This window comes from Heterocephalus glaber, unplaced genomic scaffold (assembly GCF_053883595.1).
Source record: "Heterocephalus glaber isolate CG9 unplaced genomic scaffold, H.glaber_assembly_v1.0 deba00001461, whole genome shotgun sequence".
In the NCBI taxonomy this organism is placed as follows: domain Eukaryota; kingdom Metazoa; phylum Chordata; class Mammalia; order Rodentia; family Bathyergidae; genus Heterocephalus; species Heterocephalus glaber.
The window spans coordinates 45,303,345-45,323,071 of NW_028258308.1; the positions used below are offsets into that span (position 1 = coordinate 45,303,345).

The 19,727-nt window shown below is 36.4% G+C and overlaps 1 protein-coding gene across 5 annotated transcripts in view; it reads left to right on the forward strand.

The window, feature by feature from the left end:
- Hook3 (hook microtubule tethering protein 3) overlaps positions 1 to 19,727 on the forward strand; it is a 110,502-nt gene that overhangs the window by 47,081 nt on the left and 43,694 nt on the right. For all 5 annotated transcript variants that reach the window (XM_087180411.1, XM_087180412.1, XM_004855259.4 and 2 more), the window contains exons 6-11: positions 2,817 to 2,884; positions 5,590 to 5,652; positions 7,095 to 7,178; positions 14,525 to 14,688; positions 17,588 to 17,728; positions 19,213 to 19,414. In XM_087180411.1, coding sequence (XP_087036537.1) covers positions 2,817 to 2,884; positions 5,590 to 5,652; positions 7,095 to 7,178; positions 14,525 to 14,688; positions 17,588 to 17,728; positions 19,213 to 19,414 — 722 coding nt within the window. The remainder of the gene's footprint in view (positions 1 to 2,816; positions 2,885 to 5,589; positions 5,653 to 7,094; positions 7,179 to 14,524; positions 14,689 to 17,587; positions 17,729 to 19,212; positions 19,415 to 19,727) is intronic.

A 19,727-nucleotide genomic window follows, 5' to 3' on the forward strand; every position in this document is an offset into this window, starting at 1 on the left:
AGTATGTAGCTATTAAGCATTGGCTAACCTCATTTATTATAGAATAGGAATAAGAAGGGGCCAAGATATTATCTATATCCATATTCTATGGAAAGAAGATGGTCATAATGTTTACTGAAGTTCTCAAATCAACCTAGATTCAATTTTCTCCCTGCAATTGTATAAATGATGAAATTTTTAAATTAGGATTATAACATCTCCATTTTCCCAGATTTAGGATATTCTTTACTCTCAGAAACGCAAGTTAGAGCTAAGAATCAAATATGAGTTTCATTAATTGTGAAAAATAAGCTGTACTGTGTTTGTATGGTATATAATGTAAGGCTCACTAAAGTGGCTCTACCATTTAACTACCTAATTTTGAGCGGAATGCTTAACCTGTTTCTTTGTCTGCAAAATGAGCGTGCAGAAATCTCATCATCATGTGGAATAAATGAAATTGCATGTGTGTATTTGCTTTGTAATGCCTAAAACTATACAAATAAAAAGGCTCTGTGTTTAAATGTTTCCAGTTAGAAGTGAAGAGCAGCTGCTGAGAACTTCGACTCATTGTACTTTTATTTTCGTTGATTTCTCTAATTGGTGGAAATAAAATGGTGGTAAATTTGAAAAAGCAAAGATTACTAGTAGAAGATACTCATTCTTTTCTGTCTACTTTCTGGCTGTTACTATATCAGTCACTAACAATAAAAAATACTTTTACAGATTAAGAAGCTGGAACTCATAAATAAATGGCTTGCCAAGACTTCTGACTTGTGAAAGGCTAGACAAGGAAAAAAATCATGTTTCTTCCAGATTTAAATTTAATGATGTTCTTACTACACTATTCTGTAAATTTTGGTCAGCCATGGTTTAGGGTAAACTCCCTTACATAGAATACCTCTTTTTCCAGCATTGCCTCAAATGTGCACCCAGTAATCATATATCATTGTATTTTGCATTTTAGAGATTTGTGAATTTTTTTTATTTAAAAAATTGCACATTAATGTGGTTCTCATCATCATTTTATCATTAAATGCTTTACGGTGTTCTCGGGGAAGGGCCTTGACGTGGCAACACCGCTTCTTAACTAACGCTTCCCCTCTCACACCTACTAACTTTGTGACCTTCTTACCCTACTGTTACTGTCTTCACTCCAGTGGGCTACCATTAAATTTCCCTTCCCCATTATTAGTACACTGCTGCTTCTCTTTCATGTCCACAGTCTTTATTTTGAGGGCTGGTCAGTCATCCTTGCTTTGCTGGTTTCTGTGTCTGATGCTTTTGAACAGAATATCTAAAGGCACTCTTGCTGTACTCCAGAACACTCATAGTGCTGTTGTCATTAAGAAAACAGGACAAAAAATTGACCTTAAACTAAGGGAATTTCTTATTGGCCAAGTAACAGTCAAGTTATTATGTATCCTTTCTGTTGCTCTAAGAATAGTGCCTCAGACTTAGTTGTGTTGTTTATATTTGTAGGTGTAACCAAACAGTTGTTTCAGTAAAGTATCCTTATGACACTATTTCCTTTAAAAACATGTTTTTGATAATCTCAAAGCTTTGACATTAACAATCAGAATGACGTAATGTCATAATTTGACTATTTTGCCATTCCACATCCTATGTCTTATCGAGAGATTATTTTGATAGTTTCACATTATGACCCCTTCATATACTACTTTAAGGGGTCAGAAGATACTTGTGTGTGCGTTTATGTGTGTTTGAGATCTGAGAAGCAAATGAGGCCGAAACTTCACCTTATAAAATCTTTATCATTAAAACATACCATATTTATTGGAATTACCTGTTCTGATTTTTTTATAAGCTAAATATTGCTTATGTTACCTGTTGGATTTGAAGGAAAAAAGTTATTCCTGATAAATTACATACTGACCATTAAGAAGTTTCTCTCCGGCCACGGATTTAGCTTAGTGGCACCACGCCTGCCTCGAAAGCACAAGGTCCTGAGTTTGATCCCCGGTACCAGAAAAAAAAAGATGTCTTTTTCTCAGCAGTGATGAGAATGGTGCTGCCTTAACATATTAGACTTGTGGGGCTTTATTTTAAAGCTCAGGATTATACAATTTTCATTTAACTATAATATCAGCTTCTATTTTAGTGCTTTTTTTTTTTGGTACTGGGCATTGAATTCTGGTCCTTGCGCTTGCAAGCCAGGCGGCAGAACCACTGAGCTAAATCCCGAGCCTTCAGTTTCTATTTTAATTCATCTTAATTCTTTGTCCTAAACAAGTTTCCATTCCATAAAGTTTTTTTTCTCTCTCTCTAGTAGAAAACATTAAGGTACAAGTTAATACACAAATCAGTGGTTTGATGTCCCATAAAGATAAAGCACAGACTTCAGAATTTTTCTTTACTGTGTAGGAAAGGATAGTGAGAAAGATAATGTTTGGATTTTAGACACAGTAGGATGAAATCTTTCCCACTGAGTCTTATGATTTACTGCTTCATTGATTGATATTGATATATGCTCATGCTATGCTGCCCTCCTGATCTCACCTGCAACCTGATACACGGAATGGGGAAAATATCTTCAAGAAAGATAAATATTGTGATTTTCAGCCTTTGCTTTATTTTGGCACATACATGAAGCACATCAACCTCACAAGGAGTCTCTCAAAAGAATCAAAATACAAGAAACTACATTTATGGGGCTGGGGATGTAGCTCAGTGGTAAGAGTGCTTGCCTAGCACATGTGAGGCCCTGAGTTCAATCCCCAGCACCACCATAAAAAGAATTTATGAAGTGTTAGCCTTTACCCCCCTTGACTGTCTTTAACCTTAACAGTGACATTCCAGATTGTTCTTGTTTGCAGAGTACATCCAAGCCATTATGATGATGGAGGAATCTGTTCAGCATGTTGTCATGACAGCCATCCAAGAGGTATGTTGGAGCTTTGTGCTTAATTTTGTGAAAAATTAAAAAGAGCAAACACAAAGATGAGTTTAAATAGAAGGAGGAATTTAATTAAGAAAGCAGTCTTCTTACTCGTTTTTAGAGAATTTTTTTCTTTTCCTCTTTTCTTCTTCTCTCTTCCTTTCTTTTCTTACCTTTCCTCTCCTCCTCTTGATTGAACTCAGGCCCTCCTGCATGCAAGCACATTCTCTACCACTGACCTACACCCCCAGCCCAAGAATTTTCTTTTACATTTATGACAGAGCTTGTTTTATTTTTATCTTTAAAAATCATACTTTTTTAAAGTATCATTTTTATTTAAATATTAAACATTTATTTGCAAGTGTAGCTATAGCTATTCCTAATTTTTTAAAGTGCTAATAGACTAATTCCTAAAACAAATAATACCTGTCTTAAACCAACAGCCTGCCTCACATTTAATTATTGGTTTCCTGTTTAGCAAAAAAAAAAAAAAAATGAGCTTTCAACTCCAGCACACCCAAAGCAATCTCTAGTTGAGTATTTCAAATAAAAATACAAATAGAATACAGAATAATAGCTGGTCAATGTCAGGATATTAAACTATTTTTAGTCCCTTAAAGGGAATAGAAAATGGTATGTAGAGTATGAATGTGCACTAGCAGAGAAAAATACAAAAGGCAAACATGAAAATGCCAAATGCAAATAAATTTGTGATCTTTGACAATCTTTTTGCAGTGACAACACTCAGAATTGTACCATACTTCATATGTTAAAAGCATAGTCCTTACATCTGCCTTCTCTTCTGAAAGCAGCTCCAAGTTTAGGGATCCCCAGGCCTCCCTCACATCTGACCAGCTGGCTTCAAATTCAAGAATTCCCACTACCCCCTTAAGTTCTGTAATTCAATGCAAAGAGTGGAAACTCAGCAATGATAGTGATTTTATTATGGCAGATAGATACAAATAGAATTAAATGCATTTCTGAATTTTAAGTTTTGTTTATGTCAAAAAGTATGAAAGGTCCCCATATGCAAAGTTTCTGTTGCCCTCTCCCAGTGAATTCAGGACAGTATCCTCCTGGCAGATCAGCCTGTGAGAATACACAGTGTTTTTGCCAACCAGACAAGCTTAGTTTGGTATCCAGAGTCTATTGGGATTTCATTACATATGTACGATTGATTGACCCCTTGGACATATGGTTGAAATGACTTTTCAGCCGTCTGCTTCCTAGAGGTCAGGCTTATGTCAAGTGGCTCAACACATGACTGGTCTTTCTGGTATGGACAGCCCCCTTAGAGTCATCTTCTTAGTCCACCTTCTTAGTTTAGATTCCCACCTCCTAGGAACTAGGACGAAAACCAGCCAAGTTCTATTACACAGGTCCTTTGAAAAGTTGATCAAGCTGAATCACAGTGGCATGGGACTGTATTCCTGACTCTTTACAAGGCTGAGGCAGGAGTGCTTGAGCCCAGGATTTTGCGACACAATGAGACCCTGTCCAAAAAATAAAATGTAAGAAGTTGATGAGTTTGTCAGTTTTTGTGAATTGGTGAATCTTTTTAAAATGTTGTCCCTTTTTATATCATACAAGATTTAGTTGGGTCACAACCATTAAAATACCACAAATACAATTACTCACACAAGATGTCAGCTTAATTTGCTTTTAAGTGATCCTGGATTGGTATGCAGTCCCCACAGTCAGTGTTCCAGCTTTTCTCAACAGGATAAGCCTAATAAACTCTTTGCATTTTTAATGAGTAATCTGGCAGTGCTGATGCTGTTGGTGTGAGAATTTCATATTGAGAGCCACTATTACAGAGTAAAGGCACCCCTGAATCAAGGTAACACTTCAGTTCTCTGAAGAGCAGGGTGAAGGCCAAAATCACATTTCTGATTGTTTCTCCACCCTTTGTCCTTCAGAGTGTACATAAGAAAGAAACCATAGAAGATTGGGGCCGTTGGAGTCTGCGCCTAGCTTAATCATCCTCAGAATTCCTAAGTCTCAGCCTATTACAGGCCCTTTGGGTCTTCTCTTTGCAGTGCAGTAGTGAGAGAAGCAAATATGTAGGGGATATATATGTACATCCACACTCTCATCAGCCAGTTAATTTTGGCTAATACTGTCCACATTTATTACTCAGAAATAAGTACTTAATACTGTTATTTTGACTGTAAAGTTACTTTTTAAAATACCTAGCCACATTTTTAACTTTACTATTTGTCTTTCTAGTAATAAGTTTAACTTAATTCTTAATGGCTGGGGCTTAAAATGAAAATGAGCACCAGAAATCACACCTGTAATTTTATTATTTATGTACGTATGTATATATTTTGCAGTATTTGGGATCAAACCCAGGACTTTCACACTGAGCTGCATCCTCAGCCTTTTCTTTATTTTGTGACACGGTCTTGTCACTAAGTTGCCCAGGCTGGGCTAGAACTTGTGATTCTTCTGCTTCAGCCTTCCAGAGTGCTGGAATTACAGACCTGGGCCGCCATGCCCAGGTAGACCTCTAATTTAAATGAAGGCATTATCTTGGAGTGATAAAAATTTCCAGATTCAAAAGCATTAATTACAGGAAAATATTCCATTTACTTTTGTATTTTCAGTTTAATTTTTATATTTAAGTAGTGGCTATATATTCTTCTTTATATATTATATAGAATATCTTTGTTGCCTCACAATTATAATCATTTATATTTTAATTTCAGCTAATGAGTAAAGAGTCTCCTGTCTCTTCTGGAAATGATGCGTATGTTGACTTGGATCGCCAGGTATTTATTTATTAGTTTTGATACCTGAGATTGAACTCAGGACCTTGCCAGTTGCAAGGCAGGCACAGTGTCACTGAGCTAAATTTCTGGCTACCAGGTATATAATTGTGCACTGTTTTTAAATACTCAAGGAAACCACTGTTTTGTTTTTTAAAGGAGTCCTGCAATGTATTTTCATGTTTTTAATGGCAAAATTATTTGGTAATTTTTAATATCACTTGTTAATAAAATGCTGCTATACTTTTTTGTGTGCTCCAGTTCTGTTATCTCTTCCAATGCATGAACAGAAATCTTTGTATTGTCTTTTGTCATTTCTTCCTTATAGTTTGTAAATGTCTTACATGAAAATCTTTAATGTAATTTTTAACCTAAAGTTGAAATTTGTCTTTTGGCTACTTTCTGGTATTGGTTTTAAAAGCTGTTACTTTGTCTTTTATTTTTTTGTTACGGGGATTAAACTCTGGTCCTTGAGCTTGCACAGCAGGTGGCAAAACTACTGAGCTAAATCCCTGGCCCCAAAAAGCTGTTACTTTAAATGTGCTTCTTTTTTTTTTTCCCATCTTTACTGCCCAGAGGTTTGGTAATAACAAAAGACAATTTTATTTTAATCATTCTTGTACGTACTTTTTTAACTTAAAAGTTTATAATAATAGGCACAGTTTGGAAATGCTTAATTTATATTGAGAATCAGAATAGTAGAAATCTTTTTATTTAAAAATGGAGCAATGCAAATTAGCTTAAAGATCTGATATAACCAAAAAATTTTGTGTTGAAATGTTCTAGCTGTTAATTTTAGCAATTGAAACCCCTATTCTGTCTTCTTATCAAAGTAAAATTTTCATTTATTGAATCAGCAAGTCAGGCGTGGTGGTACACACCTATAATCCCAGCATTCGGGAGGCTGAGGCTGGAGGCTCGCCACAAGTTCAAGGCCTGCCTGGGCCACATAGTGAGTTCAAGGCCAGCCTGAAGTACATAGACCCTGTCTCAAAAAACCAAAACAAAAGAATCAGCATTACCAAGAATCAAGTAGTCCATAAGGATGATGATGTGCAAGAAAACTTAATATGAGAGAAGAGCAAAATTCAAAGGACAAAAATGATAAGACTGAGGGCTAAAAGAAATTCAAAGCCTTTAATGGTGGTGGCACAAGCCTGTAATCCCAGCACTGGGGAAGATGAAACAGGAGCATCACCACAAGTTTGAGATTAGCCTGGGCTACATATTGAGTTCAAGGCCAGCCTAGACTACATAGTGAGACCCTGCCTCAAAAAGCAAAAAAAGAGAAAGAAATTCAAAGATAGAAGTGCTTTCTTTTGAGTCATACAGAAAAGATCTTGATATTTCTCCCTTTACCACCTCCCAAAAAATACAAGAAGAGAGATGTTTTAATTCTGTGTTGGAGTAACATGTATAATTATTAAGTGTTTCTGTTTCACCAGTTGAAGAAAACTACAGAGGAACTAAATGAAGCTTTATCAGCAAAGGAAGAAATTGCTCAAAGATGCCATGAATTGGATATGCAGGTAAGAGGTCTGCCAAGTGCTACCACATGTACTGTGTTCTGCCTGTAGTATAGCATGTGATGGTAGTTTTTTTTTTTTAAGGGAAAAAACAAGTTTCTGGTTAAACAAATTTTATTTCTATACTTTTCAGCAACCTATTAAATGTATAATAAATGAATTAAAATAGTACAAACCTACAGGGGAACAAGAAATGAGAGAGATCAGCACACATGTCTTCACAGTGTGCTAGTATTGACTTCTAGGAAGAGCAGGGAAGATTTTTTTAAAAACCAGATTTATGGAGTTTACCAGTATCTATAGTAGAAATACTCTTTCAGTGGCTAATTCAAGTTACTGGGAGGTTAATAGCCAGCTTACATGATTTTGAATATTTAAGTTTAGGTATAGGTAGCTCTAGTACATGGTCTTCTTCAGCCTCTCAGAAGCCAAAAGGCAGTAGAAAAGTGCTATATGGCTAAAAAAAAGCAAAGATTGCAGTGGCCAGGAATAGTCCCAGAGTGAGCAGAGGAGCTGCTGTAGCAGAACCCCAGAAACCTTCTATGCAGAAGGCTATTGTAAGCCCATGGCTAGAGCAGGTATATCCAGTTCACGCCCTGTGGGCTGCATGTGACCCTGGACATCTGGGAATGTGGTCCCATAAGATCGTATTCTTTTCACAGTTATTACATGAATTTTGTCAGTATTTTTCATGACTTGGTTGGTGCTCAAGCATGATCTGCATAGATGACAACAGAACACTGTAAGTGAGGGCACAATGTAGCACGTCTGCCCCCTGCACCTGCCATGCAGTCGGTGGAATTAAAATCTGTGTGTACCTAGCGTTTCATGTACTTGTGTGACTTGACAAGTACAATGCAGCAATATTGATAATAATATTTTAATATGTGTTCATGTGAAAACAAGCATTTATTGTTTTTAAGCAGACATGTTTTCTTATTTAATATTAAATTTAGGCTTCTGGTGTTGCATAAAGTAAGCTAAGAAGTTAAAAATAGCTTTGTTACTTACATACGCTATATTATCTATTTTATTAATTCAGAGAAACCAAGTCAAAATTTTGGATACCTATCGACTGGAGTTGCACAGTTCTTATGTTGTTCATAGTGTCTTGCAGTATATGTAGACCTATAGCCAGGTTCCAAGTCATACAGTTCTTATCTAAAGAGAGGTTAGAGTGACTATTAGCATTATAGGGTAAAGAGCTTCCAGTTGCCTTTTGCTGTTGCCAGTCTTTATAGTGAAAAACTACTTAAAAAAGAAAAAGGATCAAGATAAACAAAAAAATAACCTTAGAGGAAGTAGTAAAATTTGGGAGAGTTAAAAAGTTATTCTTTTCAATCTAATAGCCTTAATGAAGATACTACATCTATAAAATAAGGACAAGATGCTATTTTTCTAAGGCTGTTATTTTACTTTTAAAAAAGAAAAATCAGATCAAGAAAACACTTCAGTTGATTGAAAGTAAAATTGTCCAAAAAAGTTACTAGAGTAATTAAAGATGAGGAAATCTCATAAAACAAAAAATAAGAAAAAAGATTATGCATGTGGAATTTACTTCATAACAAAGGGGACTTGGAAGGAATGGAGAGATGTACCCTTAAGAGAAATGACTGTCCATGCTCTGGTACTTGCTGACAGGTACAAACTGGCCTGTGCATTACACAGAGTTTATATTGTATATTACGTGGATTTTACTCTAAAGGCACAGGACTTGGTCATTGCCGTGGATGCATGTAAAGGGCATATAATCATATCACACTTACTGAGTTACATAGGAAGTAATTGTTACATAGTTGAAATGTAAATGCATTATTTACTTTTCAGATTTTAGAATTTATACAGATAATAAGAATTATGACTTCATTATTTTTACAAGTATTATCTTTGATAATATAAAATTATGCACTCAGATGGGCAAACTACAAGTTGCCGTCTGATTATACAAAGTTTTGTAATACTTGCCGCAGATACTTCTCAAAGCCTAAATTTGCTGATCTGTGTTTATAACAGAAAAGTTTGCCAGTCTCTGGTTTGGATAGGTTGCAAGATCAGTGCTAGTGTTGCAGGGAACTTATGAGAAGAGAAGAGATAGCTGCGTAATATCCTTTTATGTGGAGAGAGTAGTAATAAGGCCAGAATAAAGGCATCTGTGTTATCATAATGTATACTTTATTGGTTTCCAGTATTCAGACTTGTCCTATAGAGGAACATTATTGTACATATTCCTTGGACAGAGGATGTATATCTAGAATATAAAAAGAACTAAAAAGTATTAAACATCTTCCCCAAATTAAAGACCCAATGAAGAATTGAGCAATGAAATAAATAGACACTTCTCAGAAGTATAAATAGCCAATAAATACATGAAAAAATGTTCACCATCTCTGGCCATTAGAGAAATGCAAATTAAAACAACACTGAGATTCCATCTCCAGAAAGAATGGCTACTGTGAGGAAATCAAATAATAACAAATGCTCGTGAGTCTATTAGAGAAAAAGGATCCCTTTTATATTGTTGGTGGGAGTGTAAACTAGTATAATCACTACAGAACTCATAGAGATTTTGCAAACAACTAAAACTAGAAATACCATTCAACCCACCTATTCCCCTCCTAGGTATCTTCCTGAAATAGTTAAAGATATATTGCAGTGATCCATACCCATGTTTATAGCATCATAACTCATAATAGCTAATTCTTGGATAAGGCCTATACGACCGTGAACAAATGAATGGGTAAAGAAATGTGGTGTTTATACATAGTGTAGTACTCTTCGGCCATTAAGAAGGGTAAACTTCATTGAGTCATTTGTAGGAAAATGGATGCACCTTGAGATCATAATGTTAAGTGAAATAAATCAGACATAAGTATAAATACATGATTTCTCTTATATGAAAAACCCAAAATATAAATAAATTAAAGTGGAAAATAAAAGACAGTAGGAAACAAGGAAATAGATCTTTTGCTAAAGAGAAGGAGACCAAGAGATGTGGCAAATGAAAAAAAAATGTGTCAGGTACATGTGCCAGTCCCCCACAGTGAATGTAATCATTGTATACTACAAGCATGTATTAATAAAATTTTTTAAACTTGTAAAGGTACAGATGACAGGAGTTGAGAAATAGAATGGGACAGGACAGATGAGGGAAGAGGAGAGCTGTTGACATCCTCATCTCACCAGGAAGGGTTGAGAACTATTCTCTGGTGCAGCAGCCATTGCATGGCTGGCTCCTCCTTGTGATCCAGTCTCAGCTCAAAGTCAGCTGATTCATTTGTCATAAAATATTTATCGGGCACTTGCATGCCTTAGGTATCACAGTAGATCTGGGGATGTCCACAGGAGGACTTCCATGATCGGCCAGTCTCTTATTTTAACCCTCTGCATAGCACTTTTTCTTCTAGATTTTGCATGTATTAATTCACTTTCTGGTTTTATAAGATTTGTATGTATATGTTTGTTTATTGTGATTGTTTTGAATATGTAACACATAGGAGTAAGGATTCTATGCTTTGTTCATCTGGCCATCCCTAATACTTAGCAAAAGGCTGCAGTGCTGCACCTATGACAGGCACACGGTGCATATCTGAGTTAGTGAGTGAAACCATGGATGGGTGGGTGGGTAGTGAGTGATTAAGCGAAGTAAACCAATAGGTAATTGAAGTGCGAATCATGATAGAACTATATTTGTGATAGGGAAGAATGGCTCAGCTTGCTATAATTTGTGTCAAAAAACAGAGTCACTAGATAATGTCTAAGGTTGATAAATCTAGAAACAATAGTATATAACATATTTAGAGATACAAAGTAATAACTGATGGTTAATCTATGAGAAGTTCATTTGTGGGTGTGTCTGGCTGGGTCATGGGCACAATGGCCATGGGGACTCTTATCTTGTCCCTGGCTCTTTCCTCTCTGTTGGTCTTTCTCTGTGCTCTGCTTTCTGCACCATGAAGTGAGTAGCATTGCACTACCAATATGTTTCTGCCTGGAGCCAGTTGACCATGACTGTGAGCCAAATGGAACTTTTCCTCCCTTAAGTTTCAGGTGTTGGATATTTTGTCCCAGAAATGTGAAAGCTAACCAATACAAAAACCAAAAGCCATCACATTAGGAATAGTTGAAAGTAATCTCTGAAGGGCCAGGGATTTAGCTCAGTGGTTTCACCACCTGCTGCGCAAGTGCAAGGACCTGAGTTCAATCCCCAGTACCAAAAAAAAAGAAAGTAATCTCTGAAAAGTGAGAAAACTCAGTAGGAAATTGTTGCTTTTCATTATAAGTTTCTTAGCCTTGTTGGATTTTTTTTTTCCATAAATCATATTTATGTGTTTCTAAAATTGTCTTTTTGTATGTATGTATGTAAAAGGATTTCTGCCATATATATTAAAATTCTTTAGCAATATTAGCTAGTCTCTTTTTCTTTGCTAGCTAGGATTGAACCTAGAATCTCATACATGCTAGGCAAGTACTTTATTAGTAAGCTACACTCCAGCCTTATAGCTAATGTAATAATTCTTGTATTAAACTTCTATATTAAACACTCAGCCATCATTAAATTTACCATGTGTGATCCTGTTAAACAATTCTTAATTAAATTTTGAAGGATCTATGTCATATAGATCATACTTCTGACCAATATATAGTTGACCTTAGAAATTAGTAGCAAAGAAATGAGTATTGGGAAGCTGGTATAGCTGAGTGGAAGACCACATGCAATTTTGGAAACACAGCAAGTATAGAGCTGACATTTCAGATTTATTCAGCAATATTGACTGAATATCCACTGTGTATCATGCACTATTCTAGTCTCTAGATACAGTTAGGAAAGGGAGAAACAGAAGTAGATAAAACATCCCTGACCCCAAAGTGCTTCCATTCCACTAAAGAAGACATGATAAATATAATAGTATGTTATGTGGTGATAAGCGTTCTAAAGAAAAAACACAGTCTGGGAAGTTGTAGCAGGAGGATCACAAGTTTAAGATTAGCCTGGGCAAATTAGCAATTGAGACCCTGTCTCAGAATAAAAAATAAGAAAGGAGGGCTGGGGATTTAGCTCAGTGGTTCCGTCACCTGCCTCACAAGCTCAAGGACCTGAGTTCGATCCCCGCTACCAAAAAAAAAGAAAAAAGGGCTAGGGATGTAGCTCAGTACGAAGGCCTGGCTTCAATTTCCAGTACCACAAAAAAGAAAAAGGGAGAAGGAAGAACGAAATAGGGAATAGAGAGGAAAATCCCAGTAACGGAAGTCAGTTAATCAGTTAATAAAGCACAGAAGATAAAGTTAAGGAATGCAGAGTAAAGGGAGTTTATTTAAATAAACAGGGTTGTCAACATAGGCCCTCATGAGAAGGTGATGGGTTAGTAAAGTCCTGAGAAAGTTAGAGTAGCAAGTTTGCTAGGGGAAGAGAATTACAAAGTAAGTATATGGTAGGTGCAAAAGCCCGGAGATAGGAGTGTAACTTGATACACTCAAAAACCATCAAGGTGAAGATGGCAGGAGGAGAAGAGAGGCTACAAAAAAATAGGAAGAGATAGTCTGAAGAGGCTTCATATATGTCTTTATAATGACCAAGTAATGTGCAAAGCCATTGGGAGATTATAGTTGACAGTACTTTATTGTATTTTTCAAAATAGCTGGAAGAATTTTGAATGTTTCTAGTACAAAAAATGTTAAGTTTAGGATGATAGGTGTGCTAATTATCCTACTTTGATCCTTACACATTGTATATATGTATGAAGATAGCACATGCACTGAACCCTACATGTATGTACAATTATTGTGTATTTTTTTTTAAATGTTCCATTTGGAAAATAAATTTAAGATGCCTGTTGGACATGTAAGTGGAGATGATCTCCAGTTTAGGGTTCTAGGCTAAAAATAGATGGTCTTTACACCCAGGGAACTGGAAGCTATCACTATATTTAGGGGGAAAAAGGTCTAGATAATTTGGGGGAACAGAAAGGAATCAACTCAGGAGAATGAGGTGAAAGCAGTGAGTTGGTTACAGAATCCAGGAGAGTAAGGGTCCCGGAAGCCAGGGAAAGAAAATGCTTTAAGAGGAGTATTGGTCCTGTGAGTGTTGTCGGAAGATCTTAGTGATAGGGAATTGTTGATGATTATGAAAAGCAATAAAGTGTTGGGGCCAACACCCTGACTAGAACCTGTTCAGGAGAAGATGGGGACTGGGGAAGGAGACTTAGTAATAGCAGGCAACTTTGTGTCATCTTATTGAGATATAATTGATAATACAGTAAACTACTTGTATTTAATGTATACAGTTTTGACACATTTTGATTTGCATATGAACTGTGAAATAAGTAACAAAATTTAGAGAGCCCGTCACTCTTCAGAAGTTTCGTTGTGGCCCTTGTCCCCACATAAGTCCCCAGTTCTGTGTTCTGTCACTACGGGTTAGCTTGCATTTCCTAGAATTATATTAAGGGGAATCATGCAAATCATGCAGTGTATCTTTTTTTTTTTTTTTGAGATTTTTCCACTCTGTCAGTGTCAATATCTAAATTTTTTTTATTTCCAAATAGTATTCTATCATATGGATATACTAAAATGTATTTATCCATTCACTTGATAAATAAAGCTACTGAAACCTTTTATTTTTTTAAATAAGGCATTGTCTGGGCATATGCTTTTATTTCTCTGGTATAAATACCTAGGAGTAGAATGGGTGGATAAATCATATGGTAGTTACATGCTAGTTTTTCAAGAAACTGCTGCACTATTTTACAAAGTGTTTGAAATGTTTTACAATTCTCAGGGAGGTGTCTGAGACTTCCATTGGTTCTCATCTTTGCCCACTCTTGGTATAGTCAGTATTTTTAACTTTATCCATTGTAGTGAGACTCCAGTGATAATTTCGTGGCTTGGGTTTGCATTTCCTTGCTGACTAATACAGATTTTTTTTTTTTTTTTTTTTTTGGTACTAGGGATTCAACTCAAGACCTTGGGCTTGCGAGGCAGGTGGCGGCACCACTGAGCTAAATCCCCAGCCCAGATTATCTTTGTGTGTGCTTATTTGCCATCTATACATCTTCTTGTGAAGTCTTTTTTAGATGTGAAATAAAGCCAGATGTTAAGGCATGCACTTGTAATCCTTACTGTTTGGGAGGCGGAGACAGGAAGATCCCTTGAGTCCTAGAGTTTGACTCACCTGGGCAACACAACAAGACCCCTTCTCAAAATAAATGAAGAATGAACCCGTGCTCATTCTACATGTACACTATTCCAAAATAATAGGAATGTGTATGCGCAGGTGACTGTACTTCCTTAGCGATTGAGCTGATGCCAGCATAACTGGATGGAACAACTGTTGTTTTTCTGTGTTCCAACAGGTTGCAGCATTGCAAGAGGAGAAAAGCAGTTTATTGGCAGAAAATCAAATATTAATGGAAAGGCTCAATCAGTCTGATTCTATAGAAGACCCCAACAGTCCAGCAGGAAGGAGGCATTTGCAGCTCCAAACTCAGTTAGAACAACTACAAGAAGAAACATTTAGGTAAAAGGTCGTTAAAATCTAATCTTTAAAAATTTGGTAACTTATTTAAAATTAAGAATGTAACATTAGGACTTCTAGGCAACTGCAGACCAAGAGGGCTGTGTAGTAACCAAATTGCCAAAATCTTTCCACATAACTTGAAAACTTCATGTCTAGGAAAAATTCTAACAAAGCTACATTCTCAACATTTCTTGAAGGCAGAGTGCTCCAACTGCAAAATGGCTGAGTGAAAGAAAGAAACCAAATCTCTGCATCCCACACACCTGACTCACTTCCACCTGCCATACTCTGCAGCTTTGTGGCAAGCAAAGACACACAAGAAAATATTAGAGGAAGACAGGAAGCATGCTAATGAAAGGTGCTGAAGGAGAATTGGAACAATCATCACAAAGATTAAATTCACCCAAGATCTGAAATTACTTTTTTTTGTTGTTATTTGGTACCAGGGATCGAACTCTGGACCTTGTGCTTGCGGGGCAGGCGGCAGCACCACTGAGCTAAATCCCCAGCCCTCTGAAATTACTTTTTAAAAAATTAATTGAGCAGAGTAGACCACAAACTGCAAGTCAGGGATTTCAAAGTACATCTTCTCTTTCTGTTGTTGAGTGTATGTGTGTTATGCTTGGAATGGAACCCAGGGTTTCCTGCATGCTGGGCAGGTGCTCTATCCCTGGTGTTATCCTTTTGGTTTTTTTTGGTACCGGGGATTGAACTCAGGACCTTGCACTTGTGCGGCAGGCGCTGGAACCACTGAGCTAAATTCCCGGCCCTTTTTTTTTTTTTAAATCTAACTGTAGATTTCTAGTTTTAAAACAGAAATTAGACATCAGTTAGATTTTTTTATATCATTAAGTAATATAGTAATGTATCTGCTATGTTTTATTCCTCATTGAAATGTTAGTAGTTACTTTTTCTCATTTTTCCTTATGCCTTAACAGGAAAAAATAAAAGGTTTTCTTAGCTGGGCATGGTTGTACATGCCTGTAATCCCAGCGCTCTGCAAAGCTGAAATAGGATCGCATGTTCGATCCCAGTCTGGGCAATTTAGTGAGACCCTGTCTTAAAATTTTAAAAATATTAAGGGCTGGGGATGTAGCTCAGTGCGGAGGCCCTAGGTTCAAACCTAGATGGTCACTACCACCACCAAAAGAAAGAAAGAAAAAAGAAAAGCTTAGTTTTCTCAGAAACCTTAGGCACAATGCATCTCCTGTGGTCTACATTAGTAGTTCAAAATGTGATCCAAGTACCCTGGAGGTACTTGTAGACTACTTCAGAGAGGCAAGGCCTTGTCTTCCAACTACATCTTGTGCAAGTGTAAATTTTTTTTATGTATTTCAGCAAAAAGCATGTTACAGCAAATGAATGTAGAAACAGGAGAACCCAGCTGTGTTCTGCTAAGCCAGCTATAAATCACAGTAGTGTGTGAAACAGTGCCACCCTTCTCACTTCTTAGTTTTATAAACTGTCTTTTTCATACATAGTCTTTATATTAGCATAATGGATTTATTATGTCATTTTCAAATAAACTAAGTAAATATATTTAACTTTTAATTACTAATATGACAATATCTATAGATTAAAACCAGCACAACCAAAAGTTCTTTAGGATTCTCAGTAATTTTGAGTGCAAAAGATTCCTCAGACTGGAAGTTTGAGATCACTATCCACATTTTCACTTTGCAAGAGAAACTCAGTAAGATCCAAGCCTGGCTTAACATCTTTTCTAAATTGTAGCTAGCTTTTAAATATGGCTTAGGAAATTGCATTTTCATTATTAAGGAAATAGTGGTTAGTGCTATTTCAGAATACATTTTTGTAATACTATATTTTGAAGTACCTTAGCAACTCAAATATTTTATCATTACCATACAGTTCAATATTTTTTTATTAACTAGTGTTGGTACAGTCAGATATAATGCTTAAGTTACTATTTTCTAACCAACAGGGAGAGTCTCAATTGTTTGTTAAACGGTTTAGGATAGTTTTTTCTGGTATCAAGAATCAAACTGAGGACCTTGTACTTGCCAGGCAGGCACAGCACTGCTGACCTAGCGCAGGAAAAGTTGGATCCCAACATTTCATCATATACCAAAATGAATTCCAGGGAAATTAAAAACTTTAAAAGTGAAATACTAACCAAAAATCTTTAATTGTACACTAAAAGCAGAAACTCTGAAATGTAAGATTAATCAATTAAATTATATAACACTCAGAACTCTGTGTATTAGGCTAGCTGTGGTGACACGTGCCTATAATCCTGAGGCAGGGGAATCCCAAGTTCAGGGCCAGCCTGGGCAACTTAATATAGACCCTATCTCAAAATAAAATTTAAACAGAGCTGAGGGTGAAGTAATTGATCAACTGCATAAGATGACAGGAGAGATGAAGAGCCTTGTAAATGAACAGAAAGATGTATGTTAACACATCTGGTTAATTTGAAGTAGGAAGAGTATTACCTGTGTTTTAGGGGAAAATATCAACGGAAGTGAGACTGGAGAATGCACTTCCAAAGTGTTTGTAACACTTACCTATCTGGATTAATATGTCATTTGTATTTGTGTTGTACATATTTTCAAGGAATATATTTTAATTTAAAGTTTACTTTCATAATCAAGGAATAAAACTTTCAATTTTTATCTGCAGTATTTGGGAGAACATTTTTGGTGTCTAGCTTCCCATCAGTAGAATGGTTGCCAGTTGTCACCTGTTCCAAATCTCGGAAGCAGGGAATCCTTTTCATGAAGTTATGACTTGGGAATACATCTTTTTGCCACAGATTCAGAGACATGTTAACAAAGAGTTTATTCCCATGTTTCATGTTTTTATTTTATTTTGCTGTTCTAAGAGAATTATGAGACAATAAGTACTACTTTCTTGATCTCTTTTGTTTTGGTTTCAGACTAGAAGCAGCCAAAGATGATTATCGGATACGCTGTGAGGAGTTAGAGAAAGAGATCTCTGAACTTCGGCAGCAGAATGATGAACTAACTACTTTAGCTGATGAAGCCCAGTCTCTAAAGGATGAAATAGATGTTCTTAGGTAAGCAGTCTTTCCTTTGTGTGGGATCACAGACAGAGCAGTTTTGTCTGTGCTGTTACAGACGAGGCTCTCTGAACAGCATCTTTCAGAGCCACACTACCTGAGTTCAGATCCACCATTTATTTAACCTCTCTGTAGCTGTTTTCTCATCTGTGAAATGGAAATAATACAGACTAGCCTCAGGTTTATATGAGGAATCAGATTTATATTTGTAAACACTTGGAATGATCTGGCAAACCCATGATATATTTGTTAAATAGAAATTAAACTGTAACCATGGCTTTGTACTTGTACTCCAGAGCTTTTTTTCCTCCTGCCATTGTGTAATTCTGAGCCCTTCAGGGACTCGATTCTCCTTTTTCTTAGATGTTGGCACATATCACATCATAAGGCTTCATTTCCTTCCAGATGTTCTTATCTTCCCTTTTAGTTATTGTCTCAGGCACCTCACTGCTTGCCATGTCACTGTTCTACCATTCTATGTCTTGTCCTCTGTTGAATTATTCCACCTCTGTGTTCTACATTTGCTCTTTGATAACTGAAAATGTTAAGAACATCACATAGTGATAGAGTTTTGTCCTACTATAGATTAATGATCTTAACATTGGATTCTTCCTCCAGCCCACCATTTTCCTATGCATCAGTACATTGTTTTCTGTGCTGTCATTGATGTTAAATGTTTTCGTAACTCTGCCCATGTCTCTGCCCACAGACCACACACCACCCTTATGCCTTAGTCTCAGTAGATGATCCTCTTGCCTGTTGCTCAGAGAGAAGAAGCTGTCACCTATTGAACTCTCCATGGCCCTTGTCTCCTGCTCCTCTGAACTTCCCTAAATTCCCACACCTTTTTTTGCTTTGAGAGTACAAACCTGTTACTCTTCCATCTATTCAGAATTGAAACTGTCTTCACTGTTGGGAGTCTCAAATGATACATAGGGACTGTGTTGGCTCAATTATCATTTCTCTTTGCATCTTGAATCTCCCTACACACACACACACCATGTCTCTTTAATATTAAAAAAGATAAAAAGACATCACTGCTCTCTTTCCAGAAATAAACTTAGATCACGAGGTAAAATGTGTAGTCTTTCCTTTGCTTCCTAAAATTTGCCACTGCCTGTTCTCCACTTATTTACCAAAACTTATTTACCAAAACTTCTTTCCTGTGATCTCATGACATACTCATTGCTAAATCATTTGGACACTCCACATCTTTCATTTTACTCTTGTGCTAAATGTGATTCTGCTGGGTACCTCTTCCTACTTACTTTTCTTAATTTATTTAGCATTATTCATATATTTTGCTGTAATTTTGGTCATTTTTCTTAACCTGAATAAAAAATTAACCTGGGCTCTCCTTTCATCTTGTAATTTCATTAGAACATGTTGTTTCCTGGTAATCTCTTTGAGCTTATCATTGTCTCAAGCAGCTTTCCAACCGTCAATGTGTTTCTGATTTTTAATTTCCCATCTCATTCTAGACATTCTTCTGATAAAGTGTCTAAACTAGAAGGTCAAGTGGAATCTTATAAAAAGAAGCTAGAAGACCTTGGTGATTTGAGACGCCAGGTTAAACTCTTAGAAGAGAAGAATACTATGTATATGCAAAACACTGTTAGTCTGGAGGAAGAGTTAAGAAAGGCCAATGCAGCTCGAAGTCAGCTTGAGACATACAAGAGACAGGTAAGAGCAGAAGCCACATTCTTAAGGGATGCAGCACCCCCTCAACACACACACACACACACACACGAGTGTCAAAATGCTCCTGACTTGTCTTCACAGCTTTTAACTAAATAGTGATAAATGTAGTAAAGAAAATGTAATAGAGAATTTTAAATGTAGGTCTTACACAGAGATTATTGATTGTTCCCTATAGCAGATTTTTAAAAAATTTTAAATTGATAGTGTAATAAATATGTGACCCCGAAAGAATAACACAGGAAGTGCACGTGCTTTAAACGTAAAACATGCTCTTCACTCCTTATGGGTAACCTTG